The sequence below is a fragment of the Poecilia latipinna genome, unplaced genomic scaffold, assembly GCF_001443285.1.
Source record: "Poecilia latipinna isolate Pla-1442-1.1 unplaced genomic scaffold, P_latipinna-1.0 Scaffold375, whole genome shotgun sequence".
NCBI lineage: Eukaryota > Metazoa > Chordata > Actinopteri > Cyprinodontiformes > Poeciliidae > Poecilia > Poecilia latipinna.
In genome coordinates, this window is record NW_015112991.1 from 283,211 (window position 1) to 307,113 (window position 23,903).

Sequence of the window (23,903 nt, forward strand, 5' to 3'; positions counted from 1 at the left end):
ATGATCAAAAGTCTGTTGCTCTCCAGCAATCGACCAAAATGTTCATCACACTGCTGAATATTTTACATTTGACTAATAAAGGGTGATACCATGGGCTTGTGATCTGATCGGAACGTCTGTCATAGTTTTTGAATGTGTAATGTGACAAAACCATGTGGCCATATTTGGTCATAGTGACGTTTCCTGTAGAAATATTGTCATTTAAAACCATCTGAGTCACCTGTCACCTGTTACTCCGCCCACCTGCTGTTTCAGGTGAGACTGGTTGGGGGAAGGGATGGATAAACAACAAAACAACAAATAAAATCAACTGTAAACATCAGCTTTTAATAGGATGTTTAATATTTTTTGGGTATTTTTGATTGATTTTTACTGGAAAAGGCACTTTTTAGGAGTTTTTCAGATAAACCCATGAAAATAGTTTAGATTTATGATGTTGATGGTTTCCTGGGTGGGTGGGGAGGACTTGCACTCAGGAGGGTGTGTTGTTTTTCTCCACAACTCCTCCTCTTTAAGGCTTATGTACAAACTCTGTTGAATCGTGAGCCATTCAACAAACTCACCCGACGACAAGAGAGCACAAAGCGTCAAACATCTTACAGTGCACGACTGACGAGACAAAGACCTCTTAAAGACAGAAGCTTATTTTGAAAAGAATCCTCCATCTGCAATGGTTTCTGCTGGGTTCCAGATCCTGGGCTCTGCTCTGGGGATCGTAGGCTGGATCGGCGCCATCATCGTGTGTGCCCTTCCCATGTGGAAGGTCACTGCTTTCATCGGCAGCAACATTATCACATCACAGATCACCTGGGAAGGGATCTGGATGAGCTGCGTGGTCCAGAGCACGGGCCAGATGCAGTGCAAAGTCTACGACTCCATGCTGGCCCTGTCCTCCGACCTCCAGGCGGCCCGGGCCCTCGTCATCATCTCCATCCTGGTGGGCATCCTGGCCATCCTGCTCTGCGTAGCTGGAGGGAAGTGCACCAACTGTGTCCAGAATGAGACTGCAAAGATCAAGGTGGGCATTGCTTCTGGCGTCATGTTCATAGTAGCTGCGGTCCTCTGCCTCATCCCTGTCTGCTGGACGGCCCACACCATCATCCAGAACTTTTACAACCCATATGTGGTCGAGGCCCAGAAGTACGAGCTGGGGGCCTCGCTCTACATCGGCTGGGGCGCGTCTGCCTTGATGCTGATCGGCGGAGCAATGCTCTGCAGCAACTGCCCCCGCAACGATTCAGCCAACTACACCGCGCAGTACAAGGCTGGAAACTCTGAGTACACGGCCCCCAGATCCGAGTACTCCAGCATTCCAGAGAAAAACCATGTTTAAACTGATTCCGGCTTATCTTAGTGAGACAGATGGACTGGTGCTGCTGGTTTGGCAGTGCTGATACTAAAAACATCATCCTGATCGGAACCACACCTCAAGAACAAATTTCATTTTACATGTTCATTACTTCTATTTAATGAATATTGTGTCAACATTATTAGGTGTTTCTTTATTGGCCTATTTACACAGCTGTGTGTTTTTGACTACTTTTTAACTTTGTAAAGTTTGTTTTGGTCATCAATGTGGAATGTTTCTTATCTGCCTATTGTGATGTGTTATGCGACAGATGTTCTGTAAATAAAGATGTTTTTGTTTACTTATGTGCTAGTCCGTGATGTTTTCTTCAATTTTTCACTTCTCGAAAATCACTCTTTCACTGGAAATAGACATTTCTTAAAAAAATCACTGTAAATTGTGATATTAATGTATATTATAACACATTTATTTGCTTACGGCAAAGTTTTAATCAAAACAAACTTCAATCTGAAAATAAATGCCCTCACAGCATTGAAGAGGAGTCTATTGTTTGATTTTCCTGTTGATCAGGTTTAGGTGCGGCTGGAAAATCAAGTAAGACGACAACCAACTGGCTTTGCTCAACTCTTAGCCTCCGAACAAAGGAATTTAAACTTTTAAAATAGATTCATAGACTTAAAAACTAAATTAAAACAAACAGCAAATGTTTCTGTTCATTAACAAAATGTTTGTGTTCACCAAACTAGTTTTATTACTTTCTACATCATGCAATCCTACACTTAAAGAGATGATTTGCATATTCAAAGTTTTTGTAAGCATATAGTGTTACAGTACAGTTTTCACACAATTATCTGATGTCATTGAAAATGACATTTATCAGTCATTTGAGTTAGTAGAAAATGAAATAAAAAATCTCAAAGCCATATTAAAAAGCATTTCCGCTGTTACATTTGAATTCAGTTTCAAATAACAATCGGATTTAAGTAAAGCTCAGTTGCTATTAAGGCCTAAATGACTAATTTTATTACAGATTTAATAATGATTTTAATTAATCTAAGGAGCTTTTCTGACAGTAAATAAGGCATGACAGCAAAACATGTAAAAAAAAACAAAAAAAAAACATTGTCTAATTGTGTTAATTTATGTTTTTTAAAAACTCCCATGACAAAAATTATTTAGACTGCCAATAATAATCAGTGGGAAAGTCTTCATTGGCATTACAGCTGTAAAGCTCTACTTATGATTAATTACTTATTGGTGACTATCAACAGGTCATCAGGCAAGTGGTAAGGCACACCCTGGACAGGTCGCCAGTCCATCGCAAAAAACACATTTCAATTCAACCAGTTAAATGAATTTACCATAGTATAAATTTCAGAAATCTTCTGATGTAACAACATGTGTGCTTACATTTACTAATATTGGAGCATGTTGCCGACCACACAGGTACGATTCTTAACCGCATAGGTTTCCCTTTTACTTAACCAGGTAAAACCCCATCGAGATCTAGACCTTGTTTCATGATGGACCCGGGCAGAAAGACACAACAACCTGGCTACACTAAAACAACATTAAACTGTTTTGTACCTGCGCATGGCTATTTTATAAAATACTCACTGAGATAATCAGAAAAATGCTTGAATCACAACTACATTCCCATTTATCGCACAATTATTTATTAATATTTTTGCTAACACCTTTTTTCTATGTAGCATAGGTTTGCTCAGGCATATAAAATTCAGTCTCAGATTATTCTGTGAACAAATATTAAATATTAATATTAAATTGGGAAAAATGATTGGCGACTGTGAAAGTGTAATACAGCATTGTATGGTAAAATTACCTAATAAAATCAATCTTTTATTATGTAACTTTTTAAAAAAAACTATAATTGGAAATTTCGGCCATAAAAAAACCTAAGTTGAACTGAAATGGTTACCATGCCAACCTAGAAATGTGCAGGTGTCAGCTGTGAGGCATCTGCACCTGCACATTGCAACAATTATTACAACTTTGTCCAGAAAGCCAGGTGCAGTAAGACAAGATTCACTCACACAGGCGTCCTTCTGTTGGTCTGAGGACCTTATTGACTTCCATTCAATTCAGTTACTGCATTTAAGACTAACTCAGACATTTTCCATAATCCTTCCAAATATATACTTAAGCTAAACTTTAACCAAAACGCAATTTACACCACACTTCTAAACCTAACTAGTAGAGCTCAGAACATTTGAAAAAAGTGAGGTCCAGGAAACTGTTCCTCCTTTGTTGGTGAAAATTGTATCTACAAGAAAACACAAACACAAGTTTGCATTTCTACCCATATTAGGACCTTGTATCGACATCCGTTCATTTTAGTATTTCCCCTAACTCTATAAACAATCTGGGTTTAGTTCTGAAATGTTCCTGCCTCATCGTAACCGGACAATGTTACTTAAGACTCTGTATTTTCTTCTATGCAGTTAATCACAAGGTAAAATAGAGCAGCTATATATTAACAGTGTGGTGTAACTTGCTCCATTTGGTGTGATGTGATGGTCAACTTGAGAAAATGGGAGGAGGATGTGGTTTCGACACCAAGAAGGCAGATCTCTGGGGAATGTTGGTTTGGGACATAACTCTCCTTGTTAAAACAAGATTTAATAAAACTCTAAGACTTACAGCGTAAAGTTTAATTTCCTTCCACCCTTCCTTCTTTTTTAAAGAATCTACCTGTTTTTAGCTAAACCTGCTGCAGTTTGTATTTGCTTGAGGCCAAAGCTGACCTATATGTGTGTGGGAGGGTGCATGGACAAACACAGCTGCAACCTGCAGCCATTGTCGCAATCTTGAAGCCTTGCTTCAAATAACAGAAGGTTGTATGTGAGAGAACAATGAACAAGAGTTTGAAGGTATCAGGTTTCAGTTTTCATTGTTGTTTCTGTCCAGTGGGACAGAAACTCCACCCTGAAGTCTGAACCACAACTAGGGCTCTTTATTGTCCCACAACCGAAACTTTCGAAGATTCAGAGTTGAGGAACCGTGTGCATTAACAGGTCTGACAGCGGAGCATGAAGAAAGGACTTTATTATATTTAAGACGTGATCATCCTCGTTTCTACCAGTCAACACCTGTGGGCTCATCATGGCTTCTCAGGGGCTTCAGATCCTTGGTATCCTCCTGTCCTTCATTGGATGGCTGGGCACCATCATCACCTGCGCTCTGCCCATGTGGAGGGTCACCGCTTTTGTTGGGGCGAACATCGTCACCGCGCAGGTGATCTGGGAAGGCCTGTGGATGAGCTGCGTGGTCCAGAGCACGGGGCAGATGCAGTGCAAGGTGTACGACTCCATGCTGGCGCTGTCTCAGGACCTGCAGGCCGCCAGGGCCATGGTGATCATCTCTGTGATCGTCGGCGTGTTTGGCATCCTCATGGCCATCGTTGGAGGGAAGTGCACCAACTGCATGGACAACGAGGCGTCCAAAGCCAAAGCCTGCATCGTCTCTGGAGTGATCTTCATAATAACCGCCTTGCTGATCATGACCCCGGTGTCCTGGTCAGCTCACACCGTCATCAGGGATTTCTACAACCCCTTGGTGACGGCGGCACAAAGACGGGAGCTTGGCGCTGCGCTGTACATCGGTTGGGGCTCCGCAGCCCTGCTGCTTCTGGGAGGCGGTCTGCTCTGCAACAACTGCCCCCCAAAGGACAACAGACCCTACATACCTGCAAAGTTTGGCCCGGCAAGAACCGTCTCATCAAATATGGACTATGTGTGAGTCCCCTGTCTGCAGAGATCTTTAATTACATAGCTAAAAATACATTTAACCTAGTTCCTTACTTGTAGTTGTGTAGACCTTTTAATGAATTTTGAGGTTTTAAAAAGATCTTAGCAAGACTTCTAGAGTGAATAAACTTTTAAAGATTTCTTATAATAAATCATCAAATAATCACCAGCTGAGCAATGTGGTAGTTTCTTCAACCAGTAAGCTTTACATAGGAATCAGCTAATTTCCCCTGATTGGTCAAAACCTGATTTTTTTTTCCATTCATAAAACACAAGAGCAACAAAAAAAGAGAAATTTCCTTTTTTGAGCTATAAATGCATCAAAATCAGCTGGTACTATGATGCTCCATTTGGGTCTAAAAACTAAAAAGAAAAATCTGAAATTTCTTTGTTTTCCTTTGAGTTTAGAAACCACTACTATAAAATAATTTGATGCACATTGGATTTATTTAATGTGTCTGTAGTAGGTAAAAATAAAGATGTTGAAATTCTCAGAGAAAACCATGAATATTGGCCCAGAAAACTGTGATCAGTGCATTTCTGATATGCACTATTGCTGTAACTTTACTTTTTCTAGACAATTATGATATTTTACAAAGGTTATGAAATGAGCTGCGTAATACAAAGATAATTATAAGGTTTTCCTATATCTTTCAAATGAATGTTTGTTATCCTTCATCTGCCCTGTAAATAAAACTGAAATTGTTCTGGTTGTGATGAAACGCGGAGGAATCCAGCTGGGGATTTACTGTAACTGGATGAGCTGTTTGCCATGTTGTAATGGGAAACTGCTGTGTTGAGACAGTGATTTAGCTTTTCTGTCTTGAGTAAAATGGATGTCACCGGCAGAGACAACAGAGGGCTGCGTGTGCTTGGATCCATGTTGCTGAGAAACCATCTTAGTTGTTCAAAGAATGGATATTTTCACTTCTCTGGGTGAAAGGACGTCTTTCGAGCCTTCTAAGGAGGACAGACTTTTAAAAATTGTCTTCAGTGCTTCAGATTCAAACCTTTAAACACAAAAAAAGAAAAGTAAATGAATATAAGCCCTCAACTTTGACTAATTACTGTTTTCTTAGAAAATGCACTTGTATAGTTGTAATTTCCTTTGTATTTTACTTTCATTAAAAAAAAGCAGCTTTGCAAAAATAAAATTTCCACAAAAATGTTTTTATTTTCTTTAAGTGTCACTTTAACATCTGTTAAAATGTGCAGTTTACCAAGAATTTAAACGGTTACAGACTCAAACCCATTTTCTGGGACAGTGTTTCTGTGCCAAGTGACTGGAGGAGCTTCCTCTGGCTGTTTAGAGCATAGAGACTCCCCCTCCCCCACCTGTTGCTAAGCTTCGCTGATTAACTACTTGATAAGAGATGAAGGACTTAAAAGTTTCTGTTTACAATCAGACATTGCTTTTATTCACAAACCCAATATAAGAGTCACAACGTAAAGAATAAAAATAAAAACTAAATCAAATGATGTTATTAAAACCAGGTAAGCAGGTAAAACCCAAATACCTAACGTAGGTAACTTATTTTACCCAACAGTTTTCTTGGTACACATTTGGTCTTGATTTTTTATTAACATTTTTCAGAGAAAACCTCACCAGAAATAGTTTACAAAGTGTTTTCATCAACCACTTGTGCTGCTGGAGAAATATGTACAATTCCTGACCAGCTTCAACTGGCCCACGAACCTCAGTTTGAAAACCCCTCCTCTAATAATTTAATTAACATCCAGATGTAAGAACATTTTCCCTAATTTGAATTTAGTGGCAGATAAACCTCCTGATTGCAGGTAGTATAGTTGGTACTCCAAAAACCTATTTCACTTGTGAATAAAAAAAGCACATGCCACATTTTTGACATGAAATGTATTTATTTTAATAAAATATAGCATTGAAAAATGCATCTTAGATAATAAAAACAAAAACAAGTGCCTGTTAGAAAATATTACTGATCATCACAATCAATAAGTAAGGAAATAATTGCATAATTCTAACGTTTAATGAGTTAATCTATCAATCTTTCTCAAGCAGAAAGTCAGTTTGTTTTAGTTGTTGATATTAGTCAGAATCCCCTCTGAGAAAAAGTTTGTTCTGTCTTTTGGCGAGTTCGTCTCTGTTGCTCAGCAGCTCAGACAAACTCCTTCCCTGGCGTTGTGGATTTGGGCGCAGTGTACTTTACTCCGTTGTAGTGCTCTCTTCCTGACGGGCACTGACAGCACAGCAGCGCCCCACCGATCAGTAAAAGTCCCGCTGCCCCCCAGCCCACATACAGGCAGGCGCCCAGCTCCCTCCTCTGAGCGTCAGGAATCAGCGGGTTGTAAAAGTCCTTGATGATGGCGTTGGCCGGCAGAGAGACGGTCACAAGGCACAGCGCTCCGCTCAGGAGGAAGAAAATACCAGCAGAGATGCACACTCGAGCTTTGGCTGTTTCATCCTCGATGCAGGTGGTGCATTTCCCACCAACCACAGACAGCAGCAGGCCGAAGAAAGAGAAGAGGATGGAGATGACGATCATGGCCCGAGCCGCCTGGAGGTCTGGAGGCAGAGCCAGGAGGGAGTCGTAGACTTTGCACTGCATCTGGCCTGTGCTCTGCACCACGCAGCTCATCCACAGGCCTTCCCAGATGCTCTGGGCCACCACAATGTTGTTGCCAATGAAGGCAGAGACTCTCCACAGTGGCAGCGCGCAGATCAGGATGTTCCCCAACCATCCAATCACGGCCAGAGCAACCCCGAGAATCTGCAACCCTAAAGACGCCATCGCTGTTTCTGTCAGGTTTCTGCGTCTTCCTCTGCGCCTGGCCACCAACTGAAAGTTTGTCTGCTGCCAAGAAGTTTTATGCAAGTCAGTCGGGGTGGGCTGGCTGCACCAGTGTTCACATATAAACATCTATCATGCTTTGAGCCAAGAGGCGTTCCCCTCACATAAAGAGGCCCTTCAGTACCCCCAGAAAAGAGATTGGAGAACAAAAAGAAATCACAGCCTGAGTGTGAAGGACAAACATGAAAAGACCATTTAAAAAAAATCTGATTATTACCTATAAGCTATTTTAAGAAGTACAGCAGCAAATTCTTAAAGAAAATGTCTAAAATGGAGGTTAAATGCCAACTTTATAAAATAAATCGATAAAATCTTAACATGTTTACAATTCTGTTCTAACTAAATTAATGGACTCCATTTAGCTCCTCAGAGCATTTTAATATTTAAGAAAACCAATCGAAAAATACTTTTAATATGAAAGTTATGGCCTCAGTAAAACGCTGTACTTTGCATAATAATGGAAAGTTTAGAAGAAAGAAGAAAAAAAGTCTGGTTGAAAAGAGATGCCTCCATTCTCGAGAGGATTGTAAAGATTTTAGGGGAGTGTTCTATCCTCACAACACATGATTATGAGCAGCTGGACAGCCAGGAAAACAAAGAAAAGTCTCCACATACACTTACTTTTCTTATCTGAAGAGCTATGAGTTGATTTTTGTAAAAGGACAAAAGTTTTCCAAAGTAGAGAGTGTAACGTACATGCACAGTGTTCATCATGAGCTGTTTTTGTCCTAATTACCCAAATTCTTGATGGTTCCAGGAGAAATATATGTCAAAGATGGTTTGCTGCAAAGAGCACTCACTCAGTCATGTTTCTACAAATACAACCAAGATTGTTTGTAACACATATGTCACTCTGATCAAATTTCAAATCAAAAGGTTTTAAATTTAGTCCTACAATTTGCTAACTGTGAACTTGACAGTTAACTTGCAGCTTTTTGATGCAAATTATTTCCACTGAAAACTAACTGACAGTATTCAAGTGTCACCAAACACAGATGAATCAGTACAGGACCAAAACATTATTAACCCATAATCATCCAATCAAATCTATTAAATCTGATCTTTTAAACTGAATTACTGAAATAATCATTTGATGATATTCTACATTATTAATTCCACATAAACCCATTATATTCCATTTGTTTGCTAGTTTTTATTTAGTTTATATGAAACTACATGACTTCAATTCAAATTTAGCCTGTATTTTATGAATAAGAATAATTCTCCCCACTTTAAATGGACTAAAACTAAAAAAATAAATAAATAAATGCCTACTTTTGTTTGTGCTCTTATCTATTTGACATATGCACAGTTTAATAGAACCATATTAATGTATTTTAAATGCATAAAAATAAGCACTTTTCCATTTCTATTACATGTGTATCTTGAACAAAAATATTTTTAAACAGATTAAAAATCATTAAATGCAGCAATAAATCCTGATCTCACTTTAATCCCCTTTTATCTGTAGATGAAACCAGATCCAAGTCAGTAGAGTAAAAGCAAGCAGCCTCCAGCATCTATTGAGCTCAGGTGGAACCACTCAGCTTGATTGATTCCCAGGTGTTGTCAGTCTGATCATTTCTTGGCAGCCAGTCAGATTCTCCTCTCCTGCTTCCTCTTGGATACTTAAAGCTGCAGGTGAGGATTGGTTGTATTATCCATTGCTGCTGAAGAGACTTTCAACCTTTGGTGCAACTGAAGCAAAGATGGCATCTGCATGCTTCCAGATTTTTGGCATCTTCCTTACAACCATTGGCTTTACTGGTGACATCATCATTTGTGCCCTGCCGATGTGGAAGGTGTCTGCTTTTGTTGGGAACAGCATCATGACAGCGCAGACCTTCTGGGAGGGCCTGTGGATGAACTGTGTGGTGCAGAGCACCGGGCAGATGCAGTGCAAGTTCTACGCCTCCATGCTGGCTCTGCCTCAAGAACTCCAAGCAGCCCGCGCTCTGGTTGTGATCTCGATCATCGTCGCGTTCCTGGGACTCCTGCTAGCCGTCACAGGGGGAGAATGCACCAACTGCATTGAAGATGACCTTGCTAAGAGCCAGGTAGCCATTGCTGCAGGTGTGTTCTTCATTGTTGGAGGTATCCTGTGTCTGATCCCAGTGTCCTGGTCTGCCAACGAGATAATCAAGACCTTCTACAACCCCGACCTGCCTGATGCCCAGAAGAGTGAGCTTGGTGCGGCACTGTTCATTGGCTGGGGATCAGCAAGCCTCATGATCATCGGCGGGGCTTTCCTCTGTCAGCGCCAGCAGCAGAAAGATGGCCGCTACTCTGTTAAATATTCGGCCCCACGCTTGGCTGCCAGCACAGCAGCCTACGTTTAAACTGCTCAGACTGTTTTCCTGAAAATCTGGACTGAACGCCAAGCCAGGGTTTTAATCTTAAACTTGCTGATTTTTAATAAAACCTCTTTTTTTTTAATTAAGTCTTTGTCTAGATCTTGTTTGGGATGTTGCAACCTATAACTCTGAAAGTGGAAGCTTGCAGCAGTCTACAATGGGAGCAAGAGTCGGTTAAAATTGACAAAGTACACAAACTCTTCAAACGTAAATTAGCTGGAGTTTAACCTTGAAGCATTCTGCTAGCGTCGCTTGAACACTCACTAGCACCACGCTAATGAGCATAACTTAAAGCTTGTCTGCTTATGCCACCCTGTGCAGCTCCTGTTGTGGCGAAACCAAAATATTAGAGAAACCTCAGTTTTGGTTAAATCCAAACTGGATGCCGAGAAGCAAAAGTAAAGTGTACATTGTTTGACTAAAATATTCAGAACTATAATTTAAAGCTCTATTAGACTGAACATTCAGCCAGGAAAGTTTTGTCCCACGCTTTGATTCAGGGTTCCTCTGCATTTCCTCAGAACCCTTTAACTCGCTAGGTCTGGTTTTCTGCAATGGAAATGTCTGGGAGATTTATACCCAGTTTCCTCAATGGAAATATTACAAAACCAAGTTTGTCATCAGGAAATATATTTTCCACACAGCTGTATGCTGGTGATTCAAAGCGCTATTGGTGTTTCCTTATGAGCCGAGGCTAATTGCTGTGCTTTGCTTCATTAGCTGAGGATTATTTACTCAAAGTTTGACAGTTACAAAACCACCCAATTCAATTGGATATTTAGCAGCCCAGACTTGCTAAATTGTAATCCAAAACACAGCTTGATATAGCGCTAAACACATGTATCTACCACAGACAGAAAATGTCCCAATCTTTGTATTTTGCTTTTTGACCAACTGGTTAAATCCATCCAACATTTGTCAAAACTTCTAAGTAGGTAAAGCTCACTTCACCAGTTTTTGAGGAAACAAATGAAAGGCAGAATGTACTTCATGAACAGAGACGTCTATTCTCTCTGGCAGCAAGGGGGATAAAAAGTTATAATTATGTTGCATTTTAAGATCGGTTTTCATTTGTTGAGCAGAACTTTCTTTTTGTGTGCCATCACAAAACTATGTTGTGATTGGCTATGATTACTCGTATGCTGCAGTGGGAAGGTCTTTCCTGGAACTCTGCTCTTGAATTTCTTGTAAAATATAAACTGTTCTGACCTGAAATGACTTGTTCTGCCTATTGCCAACCTCAGTTTTTTCACTCAAAAGATAAAATTGTGGGTACACAATCCTAAGACACCCGAGGTTTTGACTGGCAGAGAATTTTGTTCAGCTCAATCAGGAGAAAACATGAAGTGGCACAGAGAATCAGAGAAAGTTTAAATCCAAACTCTGGGAATAAACTCTTCAAACCAAGTAAAAAGTTCCCTTCATTCCTCTTCTTCCCCATTCCCTGATCACTAACTAAATCCTGTGCTAAAAGGGCTTAATTTCCAGTTTAATGATCTAAACATTGTGGGAGTTGTTTGAAAATATCTCATTCCTGTTGCAAAAAAACATATTAACACAGGATAAGCATTAGCTGTAATAAATAACTCCCCAATTTCAGGTTTTTATGTGTTATTTGCACAGGACAACCAAAGCCTGAGATTTTGTTGGAATTGACAGACATGTTCCGGGTATGATGATGCTTTGCATTGATTCGAGGAATGATGAGAGTTGACGTTAGTATTATCACAGGATCTCGCAGTTCAGCAAAATACAGTAGGAGGACTTTTTAACTTTCCAAATGCTGCCCCATTAAAACCTTTAACCTTTTTTTCAAATTTTATATGCTCATTAATTAACTAAAAAATAGAATTATAATTAAATCAACAAAATAGTCAGATTTTTGTAGAAAGTGGATTTATGAATCATTGTAGATGAAAACATTAAAAGGTTTTGTGCAATCACATTATCAGACAGTTTCTAACTTTTTTGTATTTATTGTTTTCTTATTTAACATAATTTACATTTGAGTAAATATAGGTTGATATTTGTGGTTCTAGTTTCTCCCAAGCAAAGACAAATGCAGAAATGTTGTTGTTAATGATTAGAAATCTATATTTTGTTTCTTTTTAAACGGGATGTTATTTATCTGTAGAAAGTAATTCCATACAAGATGGAAAAGTTTACATCAACACCAGCCACCTGCACTTATGTTCAAGATTTACTCCATACTAGAAGTAAGGTTGGTGGCGGGCCGCACAAAATCCTTCAGAGGGCCGTAAATGGCCCATGGGCCTCACTTTGGACACCAAATCTTGGCTCCCAAGTTGCCAGAACTTTCAGCCCAACTTTTAATCAGAACCATTTAAGAAGAGCAACTTGTAAAAAAACAAACCAAAAAAAACAAAAAAAAGAACACCTTTAATATTTATACTATATAAATATATTACATTTCTTTTCCTTTTTGATGAATGATGGTTAATGTGATGGTTGTGTCCCAGAGCATTTAGAGTTTGTAAATGCAACCTTTTTTGTTTGTGATCTCTAAGCTCTTGTGCTACTTTTGTAAAGAGTTTTCTTCCCAGAACTATTCAGGTCGAGCAGGAATCAAGACAAGCAGGAAACCTGTTTTTGTTACCTTAACCATCCAGTCCCCTCCCAGCTGCTGCTTTCATACCTGCTACGCTGCAAAAAACAGACTGAAACGCACAACCGACCGCGTACATAACCATGTTAAAACCTGCTGCAAAAACGGGTTTTATGTCAACACGAGGTTGAGTTTTTCCACTTTTCTTGTTTACTTTGTGGGAAACATTCGCCTCGACACAATGGGGACTCAGCTGGTTGGTTTTTGCTTGGCAATCATCGGCTTCATGGGAACGATTCTCATCTGCGCTCTGCCCATGTGGAAGGTGACGGCATTCGTTGGAGTCAACATCGTCACCGCGCAGGTGTTTTGGGAAGGTCTGTGGATGAACTGCGTGATCCAGAGCACAGGCCACCTGCAGTGCAAGGCCTATGACTCCATCCTCGCCTTGCCTCAGGATCTGCAGGGCTCTCGGGCCCTCGTCTGCGCCTCCCTTGGCGTCAGCGTTGTGGCCATCGGGCTCAGCATCGTTGGGGTTCGGTGCACCAACTTCTGCCGCTACGACAGGTTGATGAAATCCAACATTGGCGTTGGCGGAGGAGTGGCGTTTATCATCGCAGGCTTGCTGTGCATCATTCCCGTCAGCTGGTCGGCTCACATCATCATCACGGGATTTAACAGCCCAGTGGCGACGGGGGAGAGGAGAGGGGAGCTGGGAGCCTCCATCTACATCGGCTGGGCTTCTGGAGCGCTGCTCGTCATCGGAGGAGGGATCCTGACAGGAAGCTACAGATGCTGAAGAAGAAGAAGAAGAAGAATGACCTGCACTGCGCCATCCGTCGTGAATATGATGAAGGTTTACGTGTAAAATAGCGTCTCTAACTGAAGCTACATTTTTGTCATTTATTTCAAATCATAGTTGCACTAAAATGATAATGGTTTAAAAATTATGCTTCAAGTAACTGCACAAATTCAGGACATGAAGGGAAAACATGCAATGAAATATTATAAGCTCCACATATCTGAATTTTATTTTGAAGAATTTGATAATCATAGTTTTCTGAATGCTGAAATTAGTATTTGTTCTTCTTTTTATGCATTTACTGAAGTTGCATTGGTTTAAATAGCTGTCTTCTTTTAACTGTGAACACTTAATGTGACAGTTTAGCATTTTTGGAATTACAAAAACTTTACATGCTTTACAAATGAATGTAGCATTATGTTTTATGCTACATAGCATTATGTAGCAAAAACATAGCATTATGTTTTGTATGTTATGAATACATTTTTGGTACTTGTCTATTTTCAGCACAAGTCTTGCACTTTGTTCTTCCTTTTAAGTACACAGACAATAATTTTTGTACAAATTTTGACAATATAAAATAATACACAGTTTAATTTTAGACACAAGTTGCGTCGATCCTGGCTGAATTTTTGTGATGTTTTAAGCAGATTCTGATTTCTGAATTTTTGGCGTAACAAAAACGCCAAAGAAAAACATTGGAACACGAACACACCTCAGATCAATTTAGAGAGACAGCGTGATTTGGTACCATTCTTGAATTGTGGTGAAGGGCCTCACAAAATCATTATGAGGGCCTCAAAAAGACCCCAGGCCACACTTTGGACACCCATGATCAAGAATGTCCATCCTGTGGTTTCTGAAATGTTCTGTGAAAGAGGGAATGGCAGCTTTGAGGTTGAACAACTTGCAGATCTTTTTAGATTTTTCTGAACTCAGTGATTTTTCTCTTAACAGTAAAATTGGAGTTTCTTGAAACCAACGGATACGTAAATATTCAAACTCAATCGTAGGCGAGAAGTGGTTGTTTCAGGGTCTGGTTTGAAGTATGGTCAGGAAACGCTACCCTCCCTAATATTGATTACACAATATTAATTAAACTAAGTTTACAAAGGTGACTTAAGCTGTCAGAAACCACATCAGAAACGTTAACTGGAACAGATTGTAATCATGTTAATCAGCAGTAGCGATGTCACCAACTACTGGATGACATCATCGATAGTTGGTGACTTGCTGCTTTGAAGACGTGGGTGTGACATTTAGCTGCCATTTTGTTGTCCTGCTGAAATGTTCCTGTTGACCATTTTTGGAGAAAATGCTGGTGAGCAGGAAGTGAAACATGAGAATTTAATTGACCCAAAGGAATGAAGCACACGTGAAACAATGATTACATGTGTTTTGAAACTTGTTGTGTTGTGATGACAAAATGTAATATTTTGTTGAATTTTGGTTGAAATTCTTTATTATTCTTATGTCTATATCAGTTTTTTCCATATTAAAGCCTTGTTTTTGATATTTCTTGTGATTTAAATACATTTTTCATTATTAGACAAAGATAAATTGTGTAAGAAGCAGTTCCTAAAAGATGATTTATTTTATTAAGTGAAAAAGCTGTCCAACTAACCCTGCCCCTATGTGAAAAGTAATTCCCCCCAATTTTTTATTTTTAAGCCTCATTTTTCAGTTTCTAATTTTTGCCAGACATGTTGAGAAAAAACCATTTAAATGGAACCTGCTTGGCAACATGAAGTAGGCTAAAATATCTCAAAGAGGAACACATTGTTCCCCATTCAAAGGAAATTAAAGAATAAATAACAAAGATGTTGCAGAGAGAAAAGAGTTGTGATACAGACCTATTATCAACAAAGAAAACCAAGAACAACGGTGAATCTTCCCAGGAGGGGATCAACTGTCAAAATGACTTCAAGAGGGCCGAGATAACTCATTCAGGAGATCACAAATGATCCAGAACCCCATCTAAAGCATTTCTGATTCAACAAGAAAATGGCATCCATTAGAGAAATCAAAATAAAAAAAAAACCCTACAGACCAGGAAGAACGCACGTGAAACCATGCGGACCGAAGTGAAACTATTTTAGAACTACTGCTAAAAGCTTCCAATTTGGGTCTTTAATTTAGTCTTAAAACATCCACAGAGCTTGCCGGCCTGAAGTCTTGAGGAAGGCTGCTCCGCTTTAGGGAGTTTTAAAAAGTGCCGTGAGATCTGAGATACCAGGAGGGACATAAAAGTGGAAAATGTCAGAGATGGAAGAGATGCCAGTCCTTTTAAAGCCTTGAAGGTGAGCAACAAGATCTTAAAGCCTGATTGAGCCTGACAAGGCAGCAAATTAAGGGCCCACAGCATGTTATGCATATTACCTGGTTTTAGTCAGAACACAAGCAGCTGCATTCAGAACCGTCTCTAAACCTTTTTTTGGTAACCAGGGAAACAGATCAACGTGTGAGGAGACTAAAAATCTCAGCATTTCCAAAGGATAAAATTTGTCTGATTTTTGCAATATTCTGAGGATATTCTAAGATATTCTAAGATATTCTAATATTCCAATATTCTAAAGGCAATCTTAGTCACCTCCTTCAAATGAGGCTTGAAATTGAGCACAGGGTCAAAGCACAGTGCCACTAACCAAATCTGTGTGGTTGTGTGTAACCTGAATGTAGAGACAGAGATAACAGATCCTGCCGGAAGTTGTGACGTGCAACTTTAAATATCTCCATGGCATCAGACAGAGTATCGATTAGATATGCAATTAATTATGAAACATTATGTCAGAGAGAAGATTTGTAACTGTTTTTGTATTATGTATCTGTATACAGCTCTCCTTTCACTAGAGGTATTAAACATGTTGATTTCTTTAATGAAAAGGCAGTCAGCAACGTTTCAGCTGACCTAATAAGGAGCTGATACTGAAACTCAGATCGCTGTAGTGTCCGCATTGACCTGATCCCGTTTAGTTTAGTTTTAATTGTGTAGTTACTGTATTTTTTCAGTTTGTTGAAGATTTCAGAATTGAATGTAATCAGCAAAACAGGCAGAAACACCTAGTTTATCTTTATTTTTGTTTTTGTTCTGTGAATTTCTTTCATTATATCTCCGAAACTCTAAGCGCATTGATGATGTTGTAAAGAGATCCGGTTTGGTCAGAATCCTCAGAAACCAGTTTTAGCGTAGAGCCAACTCTAACTCCTCCTATGACCTCTTGTCTCTCGTTAAAACGAGCAACTTAAACCACTACCCACATATCTTGCAACAAACAAAGCACTCCGACTCTCAGGAAGGCACGACTTCTCCGTTTCTAAAGACAGCAACAGAGCTTCAACATGGGGTCCGGCAGAAAGCAGATCCTGGGGATGGTGCTGGCCTTTATCGGCTTACTGGGGGCCATCATCATCTGCGGCCTCCCAACCTGGAAAGTCACAGCCTTCATCGGTTCCAACATCATCACCGCTCAGATCATGTGGGAGGGTTTGTGGATGAACTGCGTGATTCAGAGTACAGGCCAGATGCAGTGCAAGGTCTATGATTCTCTTCTGGTGTTGCCTCAAGACCTGCAGGCCGCCAGAGCGCTCATCATCATCGCCATCATCGTTGCGGTCGTCGGAGTCCTGCTGGGTGTGATTGGAGGCAAGTGCACCAACTTCGTACCAGACGAAGTTCGAAAGAGCAGAGTGGCTATCGCTGCAGGTGTCGTCTTCATCATCGCGGGCCTCTTGGTCCTCATCCCCGTCTGCTGGACCGCCAACACAATCATTCGGGATTTCTACAACCCAACCATGTTAGAGTCTCAGAAGAGAGAGTTGGGGGCCTCCCTCTATATTGGGTGGGGCACGGCGGCGCTGCTCTTCATCGGCGGTGGACTCCTCTGCGCCACATGTCCCCCCAAGGAAGAGAACGACTACAACTATCGGTACTCCAAGGCTCGCTCTGTGGACATCAACAAGCAGCAATACGTTTAGAGCCAGAACTGAGTCGGGTAAAGATGAGGCAAGATAAGACTTGATAAAAGTCTTATGTTTGACTGTTGAAGATGAGCCAAGAAACTGAATGAAACTGTGGCAGAAAGAATGAATGAAATGTCGTTTGTCGTCTTCAGAGGGATAATTTATATTGTGAAAAGTGAATTAACTGTATTTATAAACACATATAGATACGTAGAGATGCTTTCAGACCAAAAAACAGTTTCACTTTGGTTCTTTTTTGTTCCTGCATCCTCATCTGTTTTTTTGTTTATTTGGACAAGGTGTAAGATCTCTACTTATGCAAAATCTGATCTGGATATTTAATAATCATATGTAAACGTTGACAATTATGTGACTCTTTGTTGTTGTTTTTCTTGTTTTTCATTTATAATCCATAATTAAAACTATAGTCAGTGGTGATGACTATCTTTCTTCTTTTCTAAATATCACTGATGTTTTCAGTAACGCAGAAAGTGATGGAAAAAAATGCAGCTCGTAATGAAAAGGGTGGAATCTGAACAAACAGGTTGTGGGACAATGTTCGCTTTCTGCTGAAGAAACTCGGCCAAACAAAAACAAGACTGACAAAGCTGTTTCCGCGGAGAGCTCATCACTCGTAGTTTATTGTCTCATAGGCCTGTGGATAACTGTAAAACAAAAAATGTAATATATTTAAAATCAAATAATTAACAGAAAATAAATAATTTGGAATGTTTTTGTGCAATACGTAGTTTTGATTTTGTTTTTTTGGCTTATTAAACTATTTTTTGATGTACTTCTCAAAGTATGAATGGAAGTAGTAGTAAGTCTGAAAGGATTATGAATAATTTGGGGCTTAAACATACAACATAAAAGAAAAAAAATGCATGAAACAAGCAGGAGGAGATATCTATTTGTCAATGTGATGTTTTATAATTTATGTTAGATGTTTAACCCCAATTTTACACCAAAACAATGGATTTTATCTATCTCAGTTGAAAATACAGTAAACTTTTGACATTGCATTCCCTACTATCTACTGCCCACAGTGGTATTTATCACATATTATAATTAAACAACAAAGGAAGCGCGGTGCGTTAAAACGAGAACGGGAAGGCCACACAGAGTTGATAAGTGCTGTGGGAAGAGTGGGCTCAAACACTGGACACAGGCCAGCGAAGGTCAAACAAAGTGTGTTATTTAGGAAGAACAAAAGGAGCTACACAAGCATGAATGATAGATACTTTAACAAACTGGAGCTAACACAAGCAGCGAACTGAAGGAACCAAAGAAACCACCAGCAGCAAAGCAGCTATGCAGGAATGACTGGACCAAGGTGACTATGCAAATCAGAAAGCCTCAGCACGTTACACCCTGAAGGTCCTCATTGTGGGACAACAAATGAGATTCTGCTCTATTATATTCTATGAAGATATGTAAAAACCTGTTAAATGGAAAATTTGCTCCCTCTAAGCACATTTTCTATGTGGTAAAAACTCCCCATTAAAAGAAATAAAGAAGAGTTGGACTACAAACTAAAATGAGTTATTTCAGTTAGTTAACAGAGGGGTTTCTAACATTGATTTAAAAAATTTAATGATTTTTGCAGTTTTCTGGAAGTTTGTTCTTCTGCATATTTGGTTCTGACTCAGGACGGGAAGTAGACTTGGACCAGAAGACCGCAGCGACCTGAAAGGTTCATATAAGTAAAGATTTTACTTTTTTGTGCTTCAGGATGCCTGAGATCAGAACCCGGCATGGTCGGGTTTCTTTCATTGCGGAGCTTAGTTTCCCTTAGACTTCAATACCAAGACCTCTTTTTAGATTTTGAATACATATTTTATATTTTCGGGAGCACAATGTACTTTAAAGCTTTATTTGTGTGTATATGTATATAGAGCTCTGGAAAAAAAAATTAAGAGACCATTAAATGATAATTTTTCTCTGATTTTACTTTTTCTAGGTTTATGTTTGAGTCAAATGAACATTGCTCTTATATTCTATGGACTACTGACAACATGTCTCCTAATTCCAAGCAGAAATTTTATATTTATTTGCAGAAAATGAGAAACGGTCAAAATAATGAAAAAGGTGGAGCGCTTTCTTCAAATAATGCAAAGAAAACAAGTTCATATTAATTTAGAAACAACAATACTAATGTTTTAACTCAGGAAGAGTTCAGATATTTGGTGGAACAACCAGGAAGTTTTTAATGGGGTTCAGTGCAGTGGGCTCTTCACTTTTCCAGAGCTGTATGTGTGAATATGGGTATGTATAATTAATTAAATTAATTATTTTAACTGAACAAAGGGGTGAGGGACAATAAGCCATTTGGAATATGTCACCTATTCTACTTGGTTATGGTGTTCTATAGTTAAACTTTTATTTGCTATTGGGAGATGTATGTTATTAATTAACAAGTGGGACGCGAGGGATCAGTTGCATATTAAAAACTAAAAGTAATGCAGTAGGGCATCAGTTATTGTTGCAAACCAATCCGCCCTTGGGATATGAATAAAAACTGAACTACAGTGATTTATAAACTAACAAAAAGTATTTTAAAGTCTATTGTCTGAGCTACAGGAAGCTAGTGAAAGGACTTCAGACCTGGGCTGACGCGCTCTGTCCTCCTGGTTTTAGTCAGAATGCCAGCAGCAGCTTTCTGGATCAGCTGCAGCTGAAGGATTGATTGTTTTTGGAAGACCTGTGAAGATGCTGTGGTAGTGATAAATTTGATTAGAGAAAAACATGGATGAATTTCTTAAGATCTTGCTGAGACTTTAGTCTTTTAATCGTAGAAATGTTTAGGAGGCTGACTTTTAAATTACCTTTATGTGTCTCTGAAGGTTCAAGTCTGACAGAAAAAAATACTCTATAGGCTGCCAGTTAATATTAGACAAGAACATAGCAACACAAACACTTTCTAAATACTTACATATTTCAGCTGATTTCTTGGCTCTCTGTGAACATCCTCTACCATTCCTCTTCATTGCACATAAACCCATTCATGGACTAAATTGTATTGATTTCTTTGCATGTGTGCATTACTTGGATTGCTACAAAGATCTGATGCAAATTTCATGTCAATAGAAATATTAGAGATTGCACTACTCGACCTCTAAAGTGGGGAAAAAATAAACTGAACACCAGAATCTTAAATTTCAGATAGAAATTAAAGTCAAGTTTCATCACCACCAAGGTGTTGAGCAAGACCAAAACATTTTTGTTTACAGTCATATTTCATTAAAAATATGAAAAATATACATACTAACATAAACATTGACCTGATCAATACTTATTGTACCTGCTATCAATTGTTAATCAGTTACTTAACATCATGCAAAACAAAACCTTTTGTATCATCATTTATATTTTCAAAAAACTCTCTCAATATTTTTATTTTATTTTAATACCAATTGAAGTTTGAAAGATACTTTTTGAGATGTTACAAAAACATGGCCTGTAAATTCATTTTTTAGGTTTAATTCGATTAGATCATTTGTCTTTTCCTTGTCACAACATCCAGCTTGATTTTCTACAAATACTCATAAAGATCTTCTGTAAAGTACCGAGTTTCTGTCGCTACAGTTTATTTAAAGCACGGGAAATTTAAGCCGAAACATTCCAGACATGATTGAGGAAAAACAGTCGAAGCTGTTGACAATGGCAACACCAAACGAGGAAATACGAGAGAAACAAAGGAAATTTACAACCATGTACAAGCAAATGAATTACATCTCAAGATTAGTAAAGAAATAAATATAGAAGTTATCACTGATAGCATCCCAAAGATAAAAGGAATACATATAATTTTACGTTGTGGTGTGTGTGTGCGTGTGTGTGGGTGTACATGTGTGAGGGTGGAAAGGTGTTTGCATGTTTTAAACCGGTTTTTCTCCTCAGTCAATGTTGTTCCAGTCAAGTTGGTTTTGGCCCAACAAACTGAAGTTGGCATTTCACTTCTGCTCTTCTAAAAAATGAGAAACACAGCTGCTCTGAATCCCTGATGGGTAATTTACAACTTTTGGTTATTCAGCACAAATATAATGTGTACCACAATAAATAAAACCTGAGGCCATTTCACCAAAGCAAGGCCAATGCTTGGACCTCAATCTCAATCTCTCTATTTTGTTTCGTTCATTTACATGTAAATGAATATTGGTTTCACCTAAGCAACCTAATTCAAGCGAGACAATAGGAGTGGGGATGGATTGTGTAACTTCTTTCTGTCACCCTCCTCCTCTTTCTTTCCCCAGTAGGACAGGTGTGGCACATGTACACCTGACCAGTAGCACAGCGACAGCTGCTCAGGTGACAGCGCTCGCTCAGGTAGAGAGACATGTTGAGCAGGAGGAGGACACAAAACGGGGAGGGACAGTAAGAGATGGAAATATCCTGTAAACAAATGAAGTACAGCTGAACTAAGACACACCTGGGACTTCAAAAAAGGATACCAGAGGAACCGAAACTGCGTCGATCACTCCAGATAAGTTCATGGTTAGAGGGGCAGGCATGTGAAAGAGGCGGCACATGTTAAGGACTGACAAAGATAGCAGAGAAGACTGATCAGAGAGCGAGAGAGCGCGACACTGAAGGCAAAACAAGCACCGCAGGGATCAAGAGAGGCTCTTCTTGAAGAGGATTTTTCCAGCAGCTTCACAGATCTTCCCATCATGGCCTCGATGGGGATGCAGCTGGTGGCCAGTGCCCTGTGCCTCCTGGGCTGGGCTGGGGTCATCACCAGCTGCGCGCTGCCTATGTGGAGTGTGACCGCCTTCGTGGGCAGCTCCATTGTGACCTCTCAGACTGTCTGGGAGGGCATCTGGATGACTTGTGTGGTTCAAAGCACAGGACAGAGGATGTGCAAGCCCTATGAGTCCCAGCTGGCTCTCAGCGCCGACAGGCAGACCGCCAGGGCGCTCATGATCCTCGCCATCGTTACGGGCAGCTTTGGCCTCATCCTGGCCTTCGTGGGTGGAAAATGCACCCGCTTCTTGGATGATGAAGGAAATGAAGGAAGGAAGGAGAAAGTGGCCATAGCAGGAGGGGTGGTGCTGATGATCACAGGGCTGCTGTGTTTGATCCCTACAGCATGGGCGGCCGGGACGGTGGTGAAGAACTTCTACAGTGCAGCCATAGACGCTCAGAAGAGGGAGCTCGGCGCTTGCCTCTACATTGGCTGGGGGGCAGCGTTTCTGCTCATCCTGGGAGGGGGTCTGTTCATGAAGTCCTCCTGCCCAGGCAAAGCCCATGACACTGACAAGAGGCCCTCAGTTCGCTATGTGGTAGTCCAATCCTCTAAAGGATCAACCCGCGCTGGCTCCCGTCTCACCAGGGTGCCGAAGGCGCTGGCTCAACCCATCAAACCCAAGTCGCCTGGGCCCCAAAGCTTTGTGGCGCCAACCGCCAATCCTCAGCAGCTCTCAAGGCTGGGATATGACGTCGAATCCCAGCAGAACATGGGAGAGGATTCAGAGAAATCCTGGGCTCCATCGACAAAGTCTCAGATGAAAAGGCCCGAGTCGAGAAAGTCCGAACACAGCGACGCGCCATCAACAAAGTCCCAGTTGAAACAAGCTGAACTGGACGAAACTTTATCAGCTGCCAGTGAAAATGAAGAGGCAGCAGAAAACCCAGCGAAAACTTACCTGTAATAGAAGAAGGAATACTTCAGTTTACATTTAGTTTGCAATGTTTTATAGATGATAATGTTTAATATAATTATTATTTGTTGTGTTTAATGTGAAGGACTTTTATCAAAATGAAGGAGACAAAATTAAAATTTAACATTTTATGTGCTTGAACTGATTGTCACAAGTAAAACAAGTGAAGTATGTACAACTTGTGATGAATGAGCTTATTCAACTTGAACTGTTGGTTTTAACTTGCCATGCTAATGTGAGATATTACACTGCATCAACTGTTTTTAGTGTTTTAATGCACTGAATAAATTTGAATGTAATATTTTATCTCAGGCTTTTGAGTTTGTTGTTTTTTACCTTATCTAACAAAGACACAGCAACTTGAATGACTATGTTTGATTATTTTTACTTATTTGTTATTACTTTATACAGTTAAATGTGTGGAAATAAATGCTCTACCTATTACACAACAAAGGTTTCTGTAAATACTTTTCATCAGAGCATCTAATTGTGATTATATTTTTATTTTATTTAAACATGTAACAGAAAATGTATCTCACGTTTCAATAAATTGACAAAATGTGAACGAATATATTGTATATTGTTTTCTTACTAGTCATGAATTAAGGAAAAACTGGCCAGGGTAATCACCTGGACTCCCAGTCTTGCTTTGGTAAT

At 39.7% G+C, this 23,903-nt stretch overlaps 7 protein-coding genes across 11 annotated transcripts; 6 read left to right on the forward strand and 1 right to left on the reverse strand.

Moving 5' to 3' along the window:
* The first annotated feature begins 534 nt into the window (after nt 1-534).
* Nucleotides 535-1,840, forward strand: LOC106950052 (claudin-like protein ZF-A89). Its single transcript, XM_015036688.1, has one exon. The coding sequence runs from the start codon at nt 671-673 to the stop codon at nt 1,331-1,333; it is 663 nt and encodes a 220-aa protein (XP_014892174.1). The 5' UTR covers nt 535-670; the 3' UTR covers nt 1,334-1,840.
* Nucleotides 1,841-4,319: 2,479 nt separating this feature from the next.
* LOC106950053 (claudin-4-like) lies at nt 4,320-6,124 on the forward strand. The gene has a single exon (XM_015036689.1). It carries the CDS (start codon nt 4,433-4,435, stop codon nt 5,066-5,068), a length of 636 nt encoding a protein of 211 aa, XP_014892175.1. The 5' UTR covers nt 4,320-4,432; the 3' UTR covers nt 5,069-6,124.
* Nucleotides 6,125-6,468: 344 nt separating this feature from the next.
* Nucleotides 6,469-9,433, reverse strand: cldn29 (claudin 29). Of its 5 annotated transcripts, none has more exons than XM_015036684.1 (3): nt 9,354-9,433; nt 8,526-8,716; nt 6,470-7,904 (listed from the first exon to the last, which is right to left on the reverse strand). In XM_015036684.1, exons 2-3 carry the CDS (start codon nt 8,616-8,618, stop codon nt 7,212-7,214), a joined length of 786 nt encoding a protein of 261 aa, XP_014892170.1. In that variant the 5' UTR covers nt 8,619-8,716; nt 9,354-9,433; the 3' UTR covers nt 6,470-7,211. The 5 variants fall into 5 exon arrangements, with proteins under 5 accessions (XP_014892171.1, XP_014892170.1, XP_014892168.1 ...); XM_015036682.1 differs by having other exon boundaries at nt 6,470-7,907; XM_015036686.1 differs by having other exon boundaries at nt 6,470-7,907; nt 8,601-8,716; nt 9,354-9,430.
* Nucleotides 9,434-9,530: 97 nt separating this feature from the next.
* On the forward strand, nt 9,531-10,342 carry LOC106950054 (claudin-like protein ZF-A89). Its single transcript, XM_015036690.1, has one exon. The coding sequence runs from the start codon at nt 9,614-9,616 to the stop codon at nt 10,241-10,243; it is 630 nt and encodes a 209-aa protein (XP_014892176.1). The 5' UTR covers nt 9,531-9,613; the 3' UTR covers nt 10,244-10,342.
* Nucleotides 10,343-12,684: 2,342 nt separating this feature from the next.
* LOC106950050 (claudin-4-like) lies at nt 12,685-14,132 on the forward strand. The gene has a single exon (XM_015036681.1). It carries the CDS (start codon nt 12,757-12,759, stop codon nt 13,621-13,623), a length of 867 nt encoding a protein of 288 aa, XP_014892167.1. The 5' UTR covers nt 12,685-12,756; the 3' UTR covers nt 13,624-14,132.
* Nucleotides 14,133-16,879: 2,747 nt separating this feature from the next.
* On the forward strand, nt 16,880-18,024 carry LOC106950055 (claudin-4-like). The gene has a single exon (XM_015036691.1). The coding sequence runs from the start codon at nt 16,966-16,968 to the stop codon at nt 17,599-17,601; it is 636 nt and encodes a 211-aa protein (XP_014892177.1). The 5' UTR covers nt 16,880-16,965; the 3' UTR covers nt 17,602-18,024.
* A 3,470-nt stretch (nt 18,025-21,494) lies between these two features.
* Nucleotides 21,495-23,811, forward strand: LOC106950056 (claudin-4-like). The gene has a single exon (XM_015036693.1). The coding sequence runs from the start codon at nt 22,257-22,259 to the stop codon at nt 23,235-23,237; it is 981 nt and encodes a 326-aa protein (XP_014892179.1). The 5' UTR covers nt 21,495-22,256; the 3' UTR covers nt 23,238-23,811.
* Nucleotides 23,812-23,903: the final 92 nt, after the last annotated feature.